General features: G+C 39.8%; 1 protein-coding gene across 1 annotated transcript in view; it reads right to left on the bottom strand.

The window, feature by feature from the left end:
* ush2a (Usher syndrome 2A (autosomal recessive, mild)) overlaps positions 1-21,618 on the bottom strand; it is a 232,565-nt gene that overhangs the window by 170,168 nt on the left and 40,779 nt on the right. Inside the window, exons 11-19 of the mRNA XM_028606322.1 lie at positions 20,818-21,039; positions 18,067-18,160; positions 10,897-11,092; positions 10,033-10,163; positions 9,700-9,907; positions 6,228-6,511; positions 5,453-5,678; positions 5,006-5,143; positions 2,239-2,419 (exon numbers count right to left, since the gene is read on the bottom strand). Of these exons, the coding sequence (XP_028462123.1) occupies positions 2,239-2,419; positions 5,006-5,143; positions 5,453-5,678; positions 6,228-6,511; positions 9,700-9,907; positions 10,033-10,163; positions 10,897-11,092; positions 18,067-18,160; positions 20,818-21,039 (1,680 nt within the window). The remainder of the gene's footprint in view (positions 1-2,238; positions 2,420-5,005; positions 5,144-5,452; positions 5,679-6,227; positions 6,512-9,699; positions 9,908-10,032; positions 10,164-10,896; positions 11,093-18,066; positions 18,161-20,817; positions 21,040-21,618) is intronic.

Raw genomic sequence — 21,618 nt, forward strand, 5'->3', positions numbered from 1 at the left:
TGTGCAAAAGGTGTTGGGTCTTCACCTTAACACTGTGAGGGAGACCCTCACTAGCACCAATACCACCCACAATCATCCCCTAGCTGTGAAACTAACTTCACAAAAAATGCATTCCCCCTCAGAGTTGTCAAAATCTGTATGTGTGTGTGTGTGTTTGTGTGTGTGTGTGTGTGTGTGTGTGTGTTTGAGAGTGTGTGTGACAGTGTATGTGTCTGGATCACTAGTGTGGTGTTACCCTCACTGGGGCTGGGCAGCGGGTGATCATCCGGCCAGCCACCTCACACCTATACACACAGTCACATGCACGCACACAAGCACACACATGCTTGTTGGACAAATACACACACTACATTGACATAGAGAGTAACACTGTATAAACCCTATTACTGTAACACACACACACACACACACACACACACACACACACACACACACACACACAATCAATGTGTGCTTGTTTCTGACACATACTCTACTCACATGGTCTGTCTCTCTCTCTCTCTCTCTCTCACACACCACTACACCTTCTTTATTGCTGTGTGAAAAGCCACAGCCTCTTAACGAGCCACAAATTTGTCCTGTCAACTGGTGCTCAAACACACACACACACAGACACTCACCCTCAAAAACACACAGGTACGAATACACACACATGCCATACTGACTCGACCTTCACTCCATTACCAAGGAGAAAGAAAACACCAACATCACACCAATTCTTTTTTCATAAGCCTGAAAGTACAGTAAGTGTTTATATTTGTGTGTGTGTGTGTGTGTGTGTGTGTGTGTGTGTGTGTGTGTGTGTGTATTTAGTGAGATATAGCATGTTAATACAAACAAGCATTTAACAGTGACATGCAGAAAATTGTGTGCAAATTAACATCAAATTGTCACAATAAGATCATGTAATAACTTTGGATATTACTTTAAAAAAGGTTTAGGTCCCAATAAAATATATGTTATTCTAGGTTTAAGAGTATTAGAATATTACATATGTAATCCCTTGTAATAAAAATATGTGTAAGTGAATGTGTGTATGCCAATATCTAATCCCTGCAGACAGAATTACCATCATATTTCCCTGTGATGAAGTTAACAATGGTCAGCATTTCTCTGACCCGGTTCTCCATGGAGACACATAGAGACACAGGACTACAACGTCAGCGAACAGCTCACACATCAATTTGTGTGTGTGTGTGTGTGTTTATGTGTGTGTAAATTCATTTGTGTAAAGCCTATTGATTGAAGGGGGAGGATACATTACTTGATGATATTTAGATGAAGAAATCCTTATTATGGAGTGACTGGGCACAAGAAAAGCATTCAGCAGTAATAACCTAAGACTTTATTTGTCAAATAAGACAGGAAAAAGTGAAGGAAGGAAGGACAACAGACAGACAGAGAGATAGAGAGAGAGAGAAAGAGAGAGATACAAACTTGCCACACTGGTATAAACAATATGCCTGGCATAGGTTTCGTTAATGCATGCCTTTTACAAGATCTGTGCTTCTGACCATCTTTTCCTATCTTTCTCTTTATCACTGTAACTTTCCTTGTTAGTACATCCCACATCCATATGTTTTCTCTCATATTCTAATTACTCCACTCTTTCCTTCCCAGTGCTTTCTTTCTTAATCTCTTTGTAAAGTAAACTCTTTATCACTCTGTGGTTTTTTCCATCGTTTCATCTCTTTCTGCTGTGAGGAGATCCAGCCACAGCCTGAACATAGGGGAATGCAGCTATCTGGCAAGGTCAGCTCACACACACACACACACACACACACACACACACACACACACACACACACACACACACACACACAAATCAAACAGTTTGTGGATCATCTATCTGCTATGACACCCTGTTGAGAGGAAAGTAGATGTGTGTGCGTACCAGTAGTGCACAGGGTGTAACATGTACAGTTACATTTGTGTATGCGTGCTTTAAGTTGTGTGTGTGGCGCTGTGTGTGAGATAGCCTGCAGGTAACGACATGAGCGGTAAAGGTCAAAGCAGCTCTTAACTCATGTAAGTCATATGTCTGCCAACTACTCTGTAAACTGTCCTTACAGAGACAGCACCTGCTGGTGTGTGTGTGCACTCGTAGGTGGAGCTGTGCATGTGTTCGTGTGTTTGTGCATGTGCAATTAATGGATAAAAGCTTTATAGGATGCAAGCAGATTTGGTGTTTGTGTGTGTGTGTGTGTGTGTGTATGAGATTGACTTTATGTGAGTTACCTGCCCAGGCCAGGGTTGAATCCAAAGAACATCTCACGACACTGGTCACAGCGTCGCCCTCCCACTGAGGGATGGGCACACACACACTGTCCAGTCTGGCTCTCACAACCACGCTGTGATGCTCCCATTGGATGGCAGTCACACTCTGCACACATACTTTGATCTGGAGAGAGGTAGAAGCCTGGACAGAGACACAAATAACATTTAATATTATAATATTATGAATCTTATCAATCTTATGATCTGTTACTTTATTACAGTTTTTTACAACTGCTTACAAACAAAATCTTTTCATGTCACACAATTTTTGAAACCTCTCACTCAAAGAGCCAAACTACACACCAAATATCCAAAACCATACAGTAAGCTAAAAATCTAACAGAAGTCACTTGTTTTCCTTTTCCAAACACAACAAATCAAAATGCTACACTTATTCACCAGATCACACACCCACTCCTCACATGTGCAAACACTAATTGCTTAACTGATCAGTAACCAACCACTGCTTTAGTATAGACCTATAAAAAGATCAAAGGTCAGATTACCTGCTTTGAACAATGGATGCCAACAATAGAGCAAGGGGAGTAAGAGGGAGAGCAGGGGACGACAACGAGGACAAGTTCAAAGAGGGCGAGTTGGAGCAAGAAGAAGAAGAGGACGTGTTGGAAGAGGACGAGGGCAAAGAAGAGAAGGAAGGGGAACCATCTGATGAGATCAGGGCCACACTTATTGATCATGTGATCAACCCCAGGTTGACCATGAGAGAAGCTGGATTAAGTCCAGCCCAACATAAATCCATAATTCGAACCTTCAGAAATGAGAACAGGTATGCAACTATCCAATGACTATTTCAGCATTATCAATCAATCAATCAGACTTTATTTGGCACTTTTCATAAAAGCAAATGTAGCATGTTTCTTCATACAATCCCCATGACACACACACACACACACACACACACACACACACAATTTTAAAAATCATGACTTTTGGTTTACATGTTTATGGTTTTGTTTTCTTGTATGCTAGTGTATACAACACTGTATACAACGGTAATGTTTTGCCAAATAAATATTTTCTGTTTCAACATTGCATGTTTACAGTATACTTTTCAACCACTCTCAGCAGATTACTAGAACATTGTATGGAAATGTAGATATACGCCTATGAAAGACAAAAGGGCTTTAGATTTAGAGCAACAGTGTTCATGGTATATACAAAAATTTACTATTATGAAAAAAAGTGTCTGCCATTTGATGCAAATGCTTCATTTTGAGATGTGTTTATTGCATTTTTAATGCAGTGTTTCATTTTGAACGAGATATGAGGCATTTTGTGTGTGCAGTTTTGGGAATTGTGTGTAGAGTTTTGAAAAAAGGAGAAAGTTTTGAAAACGTGTGTAAGCAAAAACTGTAATCTGCCTACAAGTGTATTTTTGTTTCATAGTTTCTTCCTTTGTATTTTTCCTCCTTTAGATATTGCCTTACATTTTTATCTGATAGGACATATTTTCTACAACTCTAACATCAAATCTGCATGATGATTTATGAAATCACAACTCAAAACATTAGTTGTCTTCTGTCCTGGTTGTGGTCCGTCTATGTCACAAATTTCCTATGTGGCTGCATCCAAAATTATTTGCTAATCACTATATGGTTAACTATTGGTACATGTACATGTAGTGTTTTCTATACAACTGCTATACTATTCTCTAGTAAAAAATAAATTATATCCTATGTAGAGGGCTGAAAGTACCTCATATGCATTGTTTAAACTATAAACAAGCCATCATACATGTTAGATATTTTAATAGTGTCTAATGTGTTCTCTTTTTTGACAACTGACAACAGCTGTTTATACAGTGCTATAGCCATCTATATAAAATGCCTTATATAGCAAATAGTAAATGAGTGACTGACTTTGGACGCAGGCTGGTACAATCCTGAGACAACCATTTTATGTCCCTCCTAATAAGCATTAGGGAGTGTTGTTTGCCATTTATTTGTAATAAAATTTAACACAAAGCCAATAAGTGTGTGTGAGGTGGTTTCATTAAGCACACCAGGTTCTAAAGTATAAATCAATTCAGTTTATTTTTCTCAACGCTAATAGCAGCTATTAGACAAATTAGATATTTAGCCACCTTGACAGGGAATTTGCAATGGCAGGTATACAGTACCATGTCATGAAATGGCAGTTTACAAAATTAGGTGTATTTGTGAGATAATACTGATTATCTTGTGTCCTCTCTCCTCTCACATTCATTTACAACTTGTGTTACAGTAAACCTGACTATGCTGTTGGTCCTTCTCCATTACTGACACAAAACAACATCTGTTACCTCTTGTCCCATAAGACTGACCACACATCAATACACACACAAATTCATGAGGTAATGCACACACAAAAATCAAAGTGAGATGAGTAAGAAGAAGTGGCGCTGTTGTTGAGACCTGGCACAAACAGGACAATCACTGAGTGGAAATCTGGCAGAAGGCACACGCCAACAGACACATACACACAGACACACAGACACACAGACACACACACACACACATACACACACACACACACACACACACACACACAAAGTACCAACCATTGTTCTTCAGCATTTTCCTCAAAATCTCTTCCATTTTTGGGTACTCTGACCTTTGGGCAGTAACCTATCCACTTATTTTATTTATCCAATGACTCCTTAAATTCCTTTTTGTTCTACTGTATATACTGTATCGTACATCCATTTAATTATTCCAAACACACTCACCAGGTCGACAGCTACTGCAGTCCTTTCCATAGCGCGTAGGAACACAAACACACTGCCCTGTGGCGCTGTCACATACTGACCCCGTCACTGTCCCTCTGAGGTCACAAATACATGGTACACAGCCCTGGGACAATCCCTCTGAAAGGACACAAAACAACATAAGAATAGATTTAGACTTTTTCTCCCAAACTGTTGCTACTTATACAACAACACTAAACCTTGTCCTTGACAAAAGTCCTTAGATGAGGTAAAGAGAATACATTAGTTAGATAACAATACTTTTTATTTCAATTACAGTAACTATGCTGTATCTCAATTGACTGTACTTGTCAAACTTTATAGAGTCATTTGTTAAAGTTTCGGAACAACTTTGTAAACTGTGGACTCAACTAAAAGACAGGAACTAAGCTTGGATGTGATGTTGATTTTAGCTCTGTGTTTCCTTACTCTGGAGGAGTAAACTCCTGTTGTAGTAGTTGTGGGCACAGTTGGTACACTGTGCTCCCTCCGCCCCTTCTCGGCATGGACACTGTCCAGTCCACATATCACATACAGCCTCTGGCACAATGCCATGGATGTCACATGCACACGGCAAACAGCCCAGGGAGTTTCGCTGCTCCAGGGTGTGGTAACCATGACGACAAGAGTCACAGCGACGCCCTTCCACATGTTCCTAAAAAAGAAAGGAGGAAGAAGAAGGGACAGAATGTATAGTGTACAAAATGAACGAAGTGTAATATGAATGTATATTATTCATCTATCCTTTATTTAACCAGAAAGGTCCCATTGAGATACAATATCGTTTCTGCCAGGTAGTCCTGCTAATTCTGACCACTTCACCTGTAGTATACGTACCAACATCATTTTTCAGTTTTTGTCTGCTTACAAACCAAAACCAAACTAATAAAACTAGGTGGCTTCTACTTTTTAACTCAAGTTGCTAAAAGTTGTTGTTTGTAAAATGTTTAGAATCTCTTATAAGTGGCACACCTTCAGCCATGCACACTCATATTCTCATCATATATTTTGTCAGAATTTTGTTCACTGGCCAGAGTCCACCAGGGCTCGTGCAAGCTGGAGGGGAGAGGTGGTGTTGCTTTTTCCAATATGAGATGACTTGCTGATCGTTTAACACACAGACATTTTGGCAAAGTCCCTTATGGTTGACATTATAGTAAGTAATAATAAAAAGTCATAAGAAATTGTATATGTGGTAACTTGCCTTACACACACACTGTCCTGTGTGAGGATCACAGTCTGTCCCAGGTTTTGTCCCTTTTTGTGAGCAGTTGCAGCGGACACAGGATCCCTCCAGTCTTAAACCATATGAACCCCTGCCACAAGAGTCACAGCGCTGCCCCCCCACCCCGGGCTTACACTCACACTGTCCCCCCTCAGGCTCACAAAACGGGCTGAGGGAACCCAGGGGGTCACAGTCACACGGGACACAGCCGTCAGGGTGGGAGAGGTTCCAATAACCAAACTCACAGCGGTCACAAGAAAGACCTGGAAAGAAAGAATGAGAGAGAGAGAGAGAGAGAGAGAGAGAGAGAGAGAGAGAGAGAGAGGCATTTACAATAATGTTGAGGTAAGGACAGAGTGGGACCTGCTGAGAGAACAAGAAAGGAAATACAAATAAAAAAAAGTGAATTGATGCTTGCTTGTTCCCCAACTAGCGTTTAGCCTGTCTCTGTTTGCAGGCATGTGTGTGTGTGTGTGTGTGTGTGTGTGTGTGTGTATGCGTGTGTGAGTGAGTAAGTGAGAGGGAGCGAGAGAAATGGTGGGTGAGTGTATAAAACTGCCATCATTAGGGCCAGGCCCTCTACATATGATGGATCACTCACCTAAGGCCAAACACTTAATTCCACTGTGCGAGAAAATAAATAAATTAAGTACAACAAGAAAAGGATGGAGGGAAAGAAAAAGAGGAGATGGAGAGATGGAAAGATGGATAGAGGAACATAAAAAGAATACTGAATTACCATCTGGTGTGGTGCTTTAAAGTACTTAAAGAAGAACAATTAATTGCTGCTTGTTGCCAAATTATCTTTTAGAATTATTTATTATCAACAGTTTTCATAAGATTTTGTTTTGTAAAACAAAAAAACAAAAATGCAGCTTTTTATTTTTACAAGTGTGAACATTTAAGGCTTCCTTACTTTAAAGATTTAACATCTCGCAACATTTTGAATGCCGGCAGGAGCTATGCATTGAAGAATGTGAAAAGAACCGATAAACAGTTTTACTTCAGTTTTATGCTTTTATTTATTTATCTTAAATTTAGGTCTGTCAGCTCAGCATTGTATTCATTGTGCCATTGAGGCAACTTATTTCTTAAATTAATTTAGTTCTGTTTATAATTATTGTATAATAACAAACACCAAAACTGATCATAGATACTGTGGGAGATTTTATGGCTACAGCAGCAGTGCCAGGCTGTAAGGCTAGTTAAACGATGATATGCAGTGTGAGCGAGCAGGGCTTATTTGAATATGCCATACGTATTCCATGACAGGCAATCTGTCCCTAAATGGATGCCTGGGGGCAACGCAGGCACCACAGCCGTTTATGAGGGAGCGTGTGTCCTTATGTGGGTGGGTGAAAGTGTGCATGTGTGCATATACATACATGATAGCATATCTGTACATCTGTGTTAGTGCACATGACAAAGTGTGTGTCTGTCTGTGTGACTGTATCCTACTCAGTGTGCAGCAGACACTTGGCATTTCCCCTGCCCACTTTAATGATTTTATAGATATGAATGTATTTCTCTCCATAGATCATATTTCATAATAGTGCAGGGAAGAAACGTCTGTGTGCATGTGTGTGCGTTAAAGTGTACGTGCATGTCTGAGTGTGCTGATGGTAATGTAAACATGCAGGCTGACAAAATGATGCTTAGAACCCTAACAATGCTGTGATATACTGTATTCTGTGATTTATTTTCCCAATAAAACTACACAGTTTATAAAGAATCCCACACCTATCATAAAAAGTAATTATATTTTCTATTTACATTTTAGACATTGAGCTAAAGAAGTTGGAATTTGCAAATCACATTTTCGCAGCTATATGTAGTCAGAAGAGAAAAGGTAAGGAAAAAAAAGTCACAAGACAAAAAAAAGGAAAGAAAAGTGAGAACATTAGAGAAAAGAATGTGTTAAAAGATATAAGATCAGGACAGAAAGGAGGTAATTTTGTGTTGTGTGCACGAGTGCATATGAGTGTGTGTTTTTTTCGGGACATGGCCCAGCCCTTTTATCAGTAGCCAGCTGGTTAACAGGCTCATGCATCACCATTTCAAACACTATTATGTACACACTGCACTCTGGCACCTTGTTATGAATGTGCATGTGTTTCTGCATGTGTGTATCTGTGTCTATGTGCACACATTTCAATTCCGTCCTTCTGAAGCGTGCCTGCCATTGCTCTACTCAAAGTATCAGCTTGGCGGTAATAAATTGCCATAATCAAATCTCATTTCTGAAAAATACCTGTGGGAGCAACCAAACAAACAAGGACAGAAAAAAAACGAAAGTGGGTCTTGTAAGAAGGAGTGTGAAAAATACAAGGGGCCGCAGCAGTTTGTTTTAATCAACTTGGCATTGAATTAGAGAATTAAATACCAGCTTAGTCCTTGATGGCATGTATGTGCAGACAGACACACACGCACGCACGCGCACACACACACACACACACACACACACACACACACACACACACACACACACACACAACACACAGACATACATACTTAGGCACACATGCAAAGAAACTCATATAATCATACAAAACATACAGTTAGGCAAAGACAAAAGTACACAAACACACGGTTGCATCCAGGCACTTCCTCTGACATATATATAAACAGACACTCTTACACACATTTACAAGTTCACATACACATGCCCGCACTCACACGCACAACCATGGGCCCTTGATAGCAAGGCTTAGCAATAACCATGATGCGTTGAGTTGAGGAGCGCTGGCCGGTTTTGCATTTCATACGAGTCTGCTCTTCAAAGACACACAGGGGAGAGAGTGAAACCATTTATCACAAAGAGAAGCACAACGGCTGGAAGCACCCCCAGCAGAAAAGCCTGTTTATTTTGGCTGGCAAAACACTTTTGGCTATGGATGTGTTGTGCGTTTTCGCCTGTGTGTATGCACATGCCTGGTTTGCTGTGTGCACCCAGTGTACCCACTTTTGTTTTTGTGTGCACCCCAATTAGCTGTACTAATTTAGACACCATTACTGGACAATTAAACAGAGTAACTGTTATTAACGAAGTACTTGGGGACATTTTGTAAGAGAAACTATTTTAGAGAGCAGACATTTTGGAGTTGAGAGGCACGCTGCTCTGGTAACATACCAAGGTTTAAAGAGATTCATCATATTGCCTTTAAATTACTTTGATCTTTTCCTTATCCTAATTATACCCTCACTCACAATGAGGTTGCCTGGCTTGTGTGGGTGGGGGTTAGGGTGATGTCATGAACTTCCATCAAAAAGTTTCTCGGCAGCAGGTAACAAGAAGCAGTTCTAACACACATGATTGTCTCTGAAAAATGCAGTGCAAAAGCATTAGCAACCTCCCCATCAAATATGTCATTAAAAAGGAAACCCCAAAACAAAAATCTGAGAAATGAGAACTCTAAAAAAACTTAGTTTTATCTAATGTTTGTATGTTTACCTGTGACATGGGGTTTACACTGGCACAGTCCCGTGTCCTGGTTACAGCTGGGAACTCCTTCTGTTGAGGGGCTAATGATGCCAATGTCACTGCAGTTACAGCGGGTGCAGCCATTTGGATTCAAGGCTTTAAGACCGTACCAACCAGGCAGACACTCTGCACACTGACGACCTGTTACTGCAACCTTACATTGACACTGACCTCCTATCTGGAGGTGAGAAACAGAGAGGAAGAGAGGGACAGGCAAGGGAGAGTAGACAGGTTTTAAACTGACTTGAATTATCAACACTGAAATTGCAAGGGTTTCACTGGTCATCAACAATTTGTTTGTACCTGGGCACATTCCATGCTGCTGTTGACTGTTCCAGCAGTGTTACAGTTGCAAGGCTGACACAAATCAACTGAAGTAGGATCAGATTCCTCCAGCCTGAAAAACCCACTTAGACACAGCTCACAGTTCGTACCTGAGAGACAGAAATCGGGTGAGACAGAGAGCAAGGAAGTCAAGGGAACAGGTAGAGGCCATGCAGGGATCAAGAGAGATGTCCATGTCAAAGTCCAGGTTTCGACTGTATTTGTCTCATTGTGAAAATGGTTTCGAAGCACCATCAAAAAGTGACTGACGTGATTAAGGCACAACTTAATATTTTGTAATGTTAGAAGTAACATCTGAAAGGCTCATGACATCTCGTAGGGGTGGGAATCACCAGAGGCCTTACGATACGATATCATCACGATACTTCTGTCATGATACGATATTATTGCGATTTTAAACATATTGCAATATTCTGCGATATACTGCAATTTATCTTTTTTCCAACTTCAAATTTTCCCAATTTCAAATGATGTCCCCAAAAGGAAACTTTATCTAAAAAGATAAATTTCTCCGTTTGTTCATCTCACTTCAGTTTTATTGCTGCAAAACGAGATAGTCAAGCAGACAAACTGACCAAAACATATAATAAAATATCGATACTTGGCGTCTGTGTATCAATACAGTACTGCTGCAGAAAATATCGCGATACCATGCTGTATCGATTTTTTGCCCCACCCCTAACATCTCGCCTGTAATTGTTTCAAAGTGTTTTAACATTAAGGTTGCTTAAGAGACATAAAAGCCATTTTTTAAATGACATTTACTTAATTCTTATAAAATGTGAAAGGAAAATTAGCTAACTTATGTTGCTAAAACTCTACCCGTGGTGTTGTGCATGCAGTTGTCACAGACGCCTCCTCCTCCTCGATAGTGCTCATCTGGCTGCTCATCAGCTCCGACATCGTAATGACAGGAGAGGGCGTGGCCGTAACACTGACAAGACCGGCAGTTCATTGGCTGGAGCTGGTCACCTGACCTGAACGGCTTGTCATTGTAGAGGGGCGAACAACGCTGGCACTGTTGAAAACAGTCACATTCTATATATAAACATGCATTTCTTTATTTATACTATAATCTAGCATACTGTTAGGATAATTGTTATTAGTGCTTACTCAATTTACTAAACAGCTCACAGAGAGAGTTTCTGAAGTAATCAGACCAAGTTATAACTCTAATGAATGCAATTATGGATGCAAGTTTACATATATACACACACATCATATAAATTCAAATGAATTAGTGTAAAGTATTAGCGTAGCATTGGTGGTAAAAACAAAAACATCCGTTGACAAGAGATTAGGAAGGAAAACAACCATTTGGTATTATGCAAAGGCATATAAAAAATGTCATAAACTGTACATTTGCTGAAAATAGAAAAATGGTCCCATGACAAGTAAAATGCTTGCTTTTATGGAACAAAGACAGAGAATGAGAGAGAGGGGAAAATATAAAGACAAAAAAATCAGTGGCTCGTGTAAACCTAAATCTAAGGAGAGAGAAGAAGAATACAAATAACTAAATAAAAAGAGCCGGCACACACACACACACACACACACACACACACACACACACACACACACACACACACAGAATAGGAAAATCAGACCTCTAATGAGGAGTGACTTGCAACAGCCAGGGCTCTCACACAGGCCCACTTTCATGTCAAAATAAACATACCAAGGTGTGTGCTGGGGAGGAGGAAGGGAAAAAAGTAACATAAAAAATGCATTTTTCTGTAGCAGACAGCAGCAGAGGCGAGAAGCAGCAAGTAAAAGCCCTTTGATTTTGTTCAGCAGTCAGTACAAATTATGGTGGACAAGGGGGGCATCAAATGGCGGGATTAAAAATGTATTAAAAAACACAGGAGTTCCTCCCATGTGTGACACATGCAGACCTGCACTGGGCCCATTATGTATGACAGACAGAGGAAGGGTGAGAGAGGGGAGGGGTAGAATGTAGATAGAAATAGGGGGAAAGGCTCCTATTTTGTATACAAGAGAAAAGGGGGAGGAGGTGGGAAAATGCAGGAAACTGATGTTAGCAGAAATGAAGAAGAACAATTCTCTTTGTGTTTTAAAGATTAAGACTAAAGGGACAGAAAGACAAAAAACAGACAGAGAAAACAATCCCCAAGTGTGTGAGCAAGCCATGTGGGGCGGAAAAAGAAGAAGACAAAGAGAGAGATCAAAAATAAAATTAATGTTAGCATGTGAAGAAGACAAAAGGCCCCATGTGTGCTGTAGCTACAACACGACGAAGTACAAACAAAATCGTATTTAACAGTTATCACATGTTCTGCTGTTAAAGATGCCCTGTGGAGTTATGTTTATATTTTCCCACCAAATACATTTAGTGTATTTGTCCAACAAATGTTTTGAATGTATTTAAATCATCATAATGCATTTGCAAGTTTGCAGTCATCTTCTTCACTGCCTTTCCTTGCTTTGCCAGCGGCCGGAATGTGTATCACGCCACCGGTGTGCATGTGTCCACTACACAAACAAAGCGAGGACCCACTCATCAAACATTGCTCCATAGTGCCAGTAGTGGTAATAAAAACGTTATCTTCAACCTGTCGTAAGTCTTGTATTGGTATGAATTTAAAAAACTAAATTGGGACAGAAAACATGTCACAGAGTGATTTTTTTATAGATATAACTTATTCAACAACATTAATGTGCACACCACATTAAAATGAATACATTTAAGGGTATTTGCAATATAATTTAATCTGAATTTTTTTGATTCTAAATAGCTGAGTCCCATCCTTTTAATTTGACACTATCTCTGAATTATGTTGCGGCGGTGGCCAAACAATTCAATTAACAAAGAACATTTTGAAAACACTAGGGAAAGGTGGACTGCTCATTTACAAAATTAAGATGACAAATACACTTCCTCTCCAGCAAATGGACAAGATCTAAAGGGTTTGCATATCTGTATATTTGTGTGTGTGCGTTTGCGTTTGCGTGTACGAATCCAGAGCGCTGTTCCCTGTTGGCCGATTATGAACAGGATCTAATGAAGCAGCAGGAGATTCTCTGGAGACATGATGTATGCGCACGCACACACATTCACACACAGACACACACACACACAAGACAAAAACAAACAAGCATGCACGCACGCATACATGCACGCGCACGCACACACACACACACACACACACACACACACACACACACACACACATGCGTCTTGAGTGTGTCTTGGGACATGTAATTGCACAGAAGTGCTGGGATGTTTGCATGTTACTGTTTGTTCTCGGTCTCTTGCTCGTCCGTCTGTTAAATCTATCTAATGTCATACCGACAGTAACTTCCCGCCTCTCTGTTTGTCCGTGCCGCTTTTCCCTTTTCTGCCCATCTGTCTTTGTTGGTGCCTGTATGTCTGTCTGCAGCTCTGTGCCCCAAAACGTTTCACATTTCAAAAGGTACTTTTCTTTCTGCACTTCGAACAGAAAGCTCTCACTACATCTCATCTCATCCGCTGGGGATGAGTTGAAGAGCGAGATGGAGCGAGTTCTTCTCTCCCATATCTCCCTCCCTTTTCATTCATCTTTCGTCTCCTCATTCTTCCCACCCTTCCTTCCTCTTCTATCTCCTCTGCTCCTGAAAAACAAATCACTCTGTACATCTTTCTGGGCTTCCCACCTCTCCCCTTCCTCACTTGCTTCCCCCTGTCTCTACCGTCCCCCAACTGCTTGTTCTCATAGCCATAGTGAGTATGTGAGTAGGAAATATTACCATACCAAATGAAAGGGAGAGGATTTTTTCTTCCTTCTCTTTTCTTTTCATTCAACATTGCGTTACCTTCCCTCTCTCCCAGCCTGCTAATTAGTCGAGGGACTGGTGTTTGGGAGTTAAAAGAAAACTGCACACGTTCATTCTCTTCTTCACACAAAAGGTTTTGATGGCACTCCATCATCTGCATACAGTACCAGCAGCACAAAAAAAAGGACAGCGCATACTATAGATTGAGTGTATTCTGGTTTTAATTCTTTTGCTTTTGTCTTTCTGCAAATGGCCAGTCCTCTATACCATTATTCTGTAGCTAAGAAGAACATTTGCTCTGCTGATGACTTGGCCCCTCTGTCAGGACAAACTGTAATCGACAGTCTGACTTTTGACTCCTTAAATATTTGTTTCTCACACACACACACACACACACACACACACACACACACACACACACACACACACACACACACACACACACACACACACACACACATCTCATGAAAAATTGCGATGCAAAAGATTAAAACACGTCAGATGCTACAGACTGACATGTTTTCTGTTTCTGGCTTCATCAGTCAGAATAAAACCACAAGTAAGTAAATGGTGGCAAGCAAGATGTCATTAAGGAAATTATTCAGTAGATGTAAGCAGCATATAATGCAAGTTATGTGGTTACTTGTTTATTTATAAAATTAAAAAGTTGTTCTATTCCTTGTACATAGCCTACTAAATATCTCTTTGCCTAGTCTAGTTCAATGCATAAAAAATGAACGTGTGTTTCTGTGTGGTGTACTGCAGAGTAAAGGATAACATCTTATTTTCACTCTGAATGTTTCGACAAAACCTGCTGAGTGAGGAGCCTTCTCTAATGGATATGTGGACATTCAGATGGCCTGTCACAAGCATCTGTATGTGTCCGTGCGTGCGTGCATGTGTGTGTGCGTGCGTGTTAATCTGCTGGGGCAACTCATCTTATCCTAAATGCCATGACCAATTTCACGCTCTCACTGGAAAGGTCGTGCCACTGGCGTGTGTGTTTGAGAGCATGTTTGTGTGTACATGCCCGTTGTGTTTATCTGAAGTTAACCCGGTTAACCCCAGCATAGGTGAAAATCTGCTGCTGAGGCAAACTTTAGCAACAGAGATCCTGGAGAAGGCTACTTAACGTCACTAGCCATCAATATCTATGACACACAAACAGATGGTAACACAGAAACGCACACACAGTGTCCATTTCACAATGTATCTACAATATATAAACACCAAAAAAAATCTTGTGACAACTCGCATACAACACATGCGCACACAAACACATTAGCATTCCCACAATGTTCCGTGATGTCACGTCCAGTGTCAAATCAGCCTCCAGCTGCACACAGCCTGATGTAACTAGCCCTAATGCCTTAAGGTGTGCACCAAGAAACACACAAGCTGGCTTACAGAAAGGTAGTGTGGATTGCTTTTGCATCTTACCAAGATTATATATTTTTTACTTCTACTGTATAACACCAACATTGAATCCCCAAAAAATTCTATTCTGAACCGTCAAATGACAGAAAATAGAGCGTGTGACGTGATGTACAATACAATTTATGATATAGCTTTCAGACATGGCTGAATCCATCAGCTGTGGAGACGTACAGAGACAGAGTGACAGAATGAGAGATCAACTCTGACACAGAGTGCACATAACAAAGAATCAAAAGAATGAGTGAGAAAGTGGGAGAGTGTGTGTGCATTTGTGTGCACGTGTGTTAAAATGTGTGAGAGAGAGTTTAAGTGTGTGTCTTCCAAGGCCCCCGTTGATCATCTTGACACATGTCTGAGCATTTCTGTCACTTTAATGTCACTGTGGAAATTCTGCAGATTAGTACAACATCCGTCATGGTGCTAGGCCGATCCAAGTCAACAGAACTGATGCAATATTAAACGCTAATATTCCCCACAGCCTTTTATGCTCCAATATTACAGAGGCAGAAGAAAGGTCCTGAATATTCACTCAGAAAGATGACATGGACAGGTTTGGGAGAAAAGTGCACCAAGGCACACACATGCACACACACATAATCACACAAAAAGGAATCTGGATAGACACATACACGTATTGCACACATTCCTTTACACACTGTCTTTCACAGAAGTGTAGCTCTAATAGATTAATTTACATAAAAAAATACACACAACCACGCACAAATATATCCACATTGGTGATTTTCATTGTATCTCTCTAACACAAAAGAACCACTGTACAAGTGAGAAGAAAAGAAACAGATCGGGAGGACGGAAAGACATGAGCCAGAAAGAAAAAAAAGGGGGAAAGAGAGGGATGAAACATGAGAAACAGAGTCAAATAGGCATGAATTAAATACTTAGAAAGCGAGGCAATAAAGAGTGAGGGGAAGTAGAGAAAACGGCTGAGTGAAATGAAGCGAAAGACAAACAGAGAGAGAAAGAAAGCTGATTAGAGATGCATGCTGAGGGAATGTCATTGTTCTAGTCGATTTGAGACATTATTTAAACTAAGACCCGAGAGAAAAAGACAGAGTAAGAGAGAGAGCGATCGACAAAAAGAAGTGGATTTAAGTGGGACAGGGACATAAAGAGAGGAAACAGAAAAGTGGTGTACAAAAATGGAAATGGAGATAATTTTTTTTTGCATTAGTGTGGAAGATGGCATAAACCATGTTGAATCATAATGTGTGTGTGTGGGTGTGTGTGTGTGTGTGTGTGTGTGTGTGTGTGTGTGTGTGTGTGTGTGTGTGTGTGTGTAAAAGTGCCTTCTATGACAACTTTTATTTCAGTCTTAAGTTCATATAAGACAAAAACTATTAAATGCAAGGGTGTGCGTAGGAGGGTGTTTGTTATTTGAGAATACGCAAAATAAGCAATTGAACAGCTGCTGGTTGACAGCTATACTTCTCCACTGATGTCCTTTGTTGCCTCTGCCTGAAACACACACATATACACACACACACACACACACACACACTAATACACAGACACTGGCGTATGAATGATACATAAGTAGTGAATAATGCAGGCTGTCCTGTGCTACATTGAGGTGGAGCAGTCATTCTGAACTTTTCACTGCTGACCAACTAGAGGTTGTTTTTGGGACGATGCCTACTATAAACTGGCAAGTTGTATTAGCTTGGTTGCAAGCAAAGACCTGGTCCTGAGGCGGAGGTTAACATCAAACTAGACTGAAATCAAATTGCATGCTAACATCCTGTAGCATACCAGTGGGTGAATGCTATCTATGGGATCATACTTTTGGTTTGACTGGGGGTGCCAGAAGATTAAAGAGGTAACAGTGAGAAACAAACACAATCAACTGTGAAAGACACTTTTGACTTCAAAATAATTTACCTGTAAACCATAATGCACTTAGCTGGTTGACGTAGGATTCCACTCATTTGCACAAACATCAAGGCTCAATTCAAGGCTTTTTTCTCTCTACAATTGTATCATTTTGTGAACACAAAACAAACTACATCATATTTTTTCTCAGATCTCTCATTACCCACAAAGTAAGACAATGTAAAAGCAAGTGAAGACTATTAGACTAGATTAGAGTTTTAGATCAGAGAAGTGACCTACTGTAAATCTAATTGAAAATGTCTGAGACACCACATAATTCAGTTATCATAAATCAAACAACCTTTACAGTCCTGCGCCAACAAGGCTGATGTCAGCTGTCAGTTATTTACAACTTTAACAGCATTCAGTGTATTGCCTGATTTAGCAGTCTGACGGCACTGATAGCTGTCCATTAACCAAAACGTCAGGTTCAAAGCAGAACCGCCTGACACTGCGGGTATACAGTGTGTGTCCAAAAAGCAATTAATGCCACTTAAAATTAAAAGCACCATATCTCCCACAATGTAACGGTGTGATTCAAAACTTTAAAAGTTTAAAAGACAAGTTGTTAGAATGAGACTGATGACATGTAAATGGCCGATCAGCACAAACAAAACCATACAGGTGTGGCGGTTCTAATGTTAATCAATATCTCAGCAAACAAGAAATAAAACCGAGGAATAAAACTAGTGTGTGGATGTGGATGTGTATGTGTAGGAATATATGGATCTAATACTGACATTGATAATTGGGAATAAAAATCCCAAGAGAAAGCAAACCATTGTAATTAATTTGTGTTTAAATAGGTGTAATGTGTGGGGCAACATGACCCTCTTAACCTCACAACACATGCTATACATATACGTATTTGTGATCACATTTGTTACTCACATTGTTTCCTTCTGTGTGGCTCTCAGGCAGACACAGACAGCGGTAGGGCGTCACACTGGTATCACAGTGGTCTGCATGGCCGTGACACTCACATCTGGCCAGATGACAGAGAAAAGGAGAGAAAGATAAACATACTGACAGGACCTCAAAATTGCATTGTACACATTTGCTAATTAAAATATAAAATTTCTGATTACACTGAAAAAACAAATGCAACAACAAAAAGGTAAGCATCAAACAACATGACAAAAGCTCTCCCTCTTTCAAAGTTTCTGTTGCCACCTCCTCTGTCCCTCGTCCATGGAGTGGCAGTAGTGCCATTAAGAAGTTCCCATTCAACATTTATGAATGTTATCCTCAGAATTATCAGAGCAACATAACAGGCCTGTCTCTCTCATGCACACACACATTCCCATATTGTTAACAGTGGACTATAGTGATTAAACAAGAAGAAATTATCTTACTGCTGACCCTTTTATTTCCAACTTTATCCTGATTATTTTCTATTTTAAAATACTTTTTATTCTCCTACCTTCTTGGTACCCATTCATTTTAATACAATTTGAAGCTTGGTATCTTCAGTATGCACTGTATCCTGTCAATTAGCCCCCTTATAGTCTGAAAGCCAGCCTGGGGCGGCAAGCCATTCACACTATGGAGGAATGTGAAAATAAAAAATCACCAAAGGGTCTTAATTTTAGCGTGATTTAAAGCATGACGAAAAGTGGAACTCCATAATGTCTCCTGTTGGGTCGTTGACTGATGGTGAATGTGTAACAATGCCGAGGTCCACTGCTGGATGCGCGCACACGTGCGCGCACGCACACACACACACACACACACACTCGCTCTCTCTCTCTCACACACACACACACTGCATGATAGTCATTTAATTATTCATTCAGGTATTCAGTTACTTTTTCCCTTTCATTCTTCCCTCTGTATCCTTTCACCTCTTGTTCTCGTTATATCACTTTCTGTTACAAGCTGACTAGATTAATCAAATCTGAAGCATTTAAACAGTAAAGATTTTCTCTATTTCTAATCAAATTAAAAGTTTTTTTGTGCAGTATTTCTTATTTGTGCTAGAATTTAGCTTCATTTTCTTTGAGATATAGCAATGACTTAATTCAATTGAAAAAAATGAGTTGCTTTGAAGTGAAATGCTACATTGTATTGTATTTATTCAGACCATATATCAAAACAATTTAGAAGATCTCTGCCCTGAGAAAAATGTAAGAAAAAAACGTATTTTAAATGTATTGAGTAAGGCAGTAAGTAAAAGAAAGTAAAAAAGTGTCTCTCTGCCAAAAGTATAATTAACAATGGCTTTACCTTTACAGATAAAAAACATTCAGAGATTAAATTGTAATGAGGAGGAATGCAGTTCTTTGAATATGGATACTCAGTTCTGAATTTGTGGTATTTATATTTTGATTATATTATTGCGTTTAAATATCTAAATGTTCTTCTTATGATATCTTATACATACATAGGCCTTGTTGGTGAATATATTATATACAATAGCCTTCTAGCTTGGATATGCCACATCAATAATGGAATATTATTTTTTATCATTATGAGAACAATGTACTCACATTGCACATATGAAGATTAATGCCCGAATAGACTGACGATGCATTTCCAGTCAGAGTAAATAAGTAAAAACTACTAGCAGCAGATCAATAAACTGGCTGGGCCGATATTAGCTTATTGTAGATATATTGGTATCAGCATGTACTGTATTTTGGCTAATAACTAACATGAAGTTCAGTACAAAGAAGCAAAAAATATGTTTTAGGTTTGCCGCTCAGCAGTACACGTTGTCACAAAAAAGGTTAAGTAATCATTATGAAAACATTGTGCTTACGTTATCAGTTTATCTTTAAAACTTGAATAATGGCCGGGCTATAAAAACTACTTGCTATATTTATTAGAACATTTTATGAAAAATAATTTTATGAATGGCATTTCTGTGCCGTAATATCATGCAGTAATGTAATGTAAGAGGGACTTGAGGGACAAATGATGCTCATGAGTGCAGACATGCACAAAGACACATACTCAGGTTATGAGTGTACTCTCACTGCCAACACATCTATTTACATGCTTTATAAAGAATGAAGAGAGAAGAGATAGAGAGATGGAACAAGAATGAAAGAGAGCGGGGAGACGGGGAGGGATGAAGAATGCACAGTTGAGATATCAGCAGCTCTAAATCTCTGTTTCTCCTACTTCACTGTAACAAGCTACTAATTAAAACAGCTTAGAGAGAGGGGGGGGGAGTTAGAGATGATTGCCTCCTGCATAATCCTATAATTACTACAGTCATAAAAAACAGTCACTGTGTCAGTCTAATGAAGAGATGTGTTCACAATTACTCTAAGAAAGCTCTGCTGATACTCAACAGTCAGTTTCAAAATATTTTTGTAGATGTTGAACTGTTCTCACACATTTTTAACAAATCAAGACTGAAAAGAACTTCAACCAATTATGTCACTTTATCTATCTAATCTGACTGTTAACAAAATTGGAATTAAGCTACATATGGTAGCTATGTTTAGCTTTATTTGAGGGAAAATTATTCAAATTTCTAATTCTTGGTGTGCAATTCAAGTTCTTCAAGACACACCACAGATAGATATTACATATCCAGATGTCATGATGGCAATTCAAACACCATCAACAAATTTCAGAAACTGATGAGATACTTAGAGTGGGATCTCTGGATAAATATTTGTAACTCTTCACCTGCCACTGATGGTGATCTCATTGATGGAATAGTATCTGTGACGCTGGTTCACCCCGGCCACTCTGGAGTGGGATTGTCCACTCAGGTGTATCCTAACCTGGGTGGCATGTACCATCTTCTGCAGGGCAGGAGTGTTGTAGAAGTCGTTATAGCCTGGCCTCAGGTTTGGCTCTGGGGTCAGCAGGCTGAATATGATGTTGCCTCCTGAGAAGGGAACATCGCTGGAACACAGGAAACATAAACACACATTAAAAAAATTGAGTCTAGGTACAGTAAAAGTCTGGGCCACACAACAACAAACCAAACAATGTTTTATATTCATGTTAAAAATTACTATGAATACCTATATCAGATTTTTAAACTCTCAAATATACATATTGGTGATGGCCTCAAAAGTAATGTACAGAACAGCCGAACGCACAATACAAGTGTCATGGCAAAGACAAAAACTACTTTCATGTTGTCTTGGCCTCTGAAGGCTTCTTCTTTACTTTCTTTCTTCCTTTCCCCGCAGCAGCTTCCCTCTTCTTGTCTTGTCTTCTTGACTTATTCAGGCCACTTCTCATGTGCATGTGTGTGTGTGTGTGTGTGTGTGTGTGTGTGTGTGTGTGTGTGTGTGTGTGTTGGTCTGGCATTTGGCATACAATAAACATAGAGTACACACTATCACGCATATTGTTGCAAACATAACCTATGCGTGTATGCGTGTGTCCACATAACTGTATTTTGGCGCTGCGTCCTGTGTGTCTGAGTTTAGTGTTTCTGTCTGACTTTGGATTGCTTATGCATCGATAGATAAG

Source organism: Perca flavescens, chromosome 1 (genome assembly GCF_004354835.1).
Source record: "Perca flavescens isolate YP-PL-M2 chromosome 1, PFLA_1.0, whole genome shotgun sequence".
In the NCBI taxonomy this organism is placed as follows: Eukaryota; Metazoa; Chordata; class Actinopteri; order Perciformes; family Percidae; genus Perca; species Perca flavescens.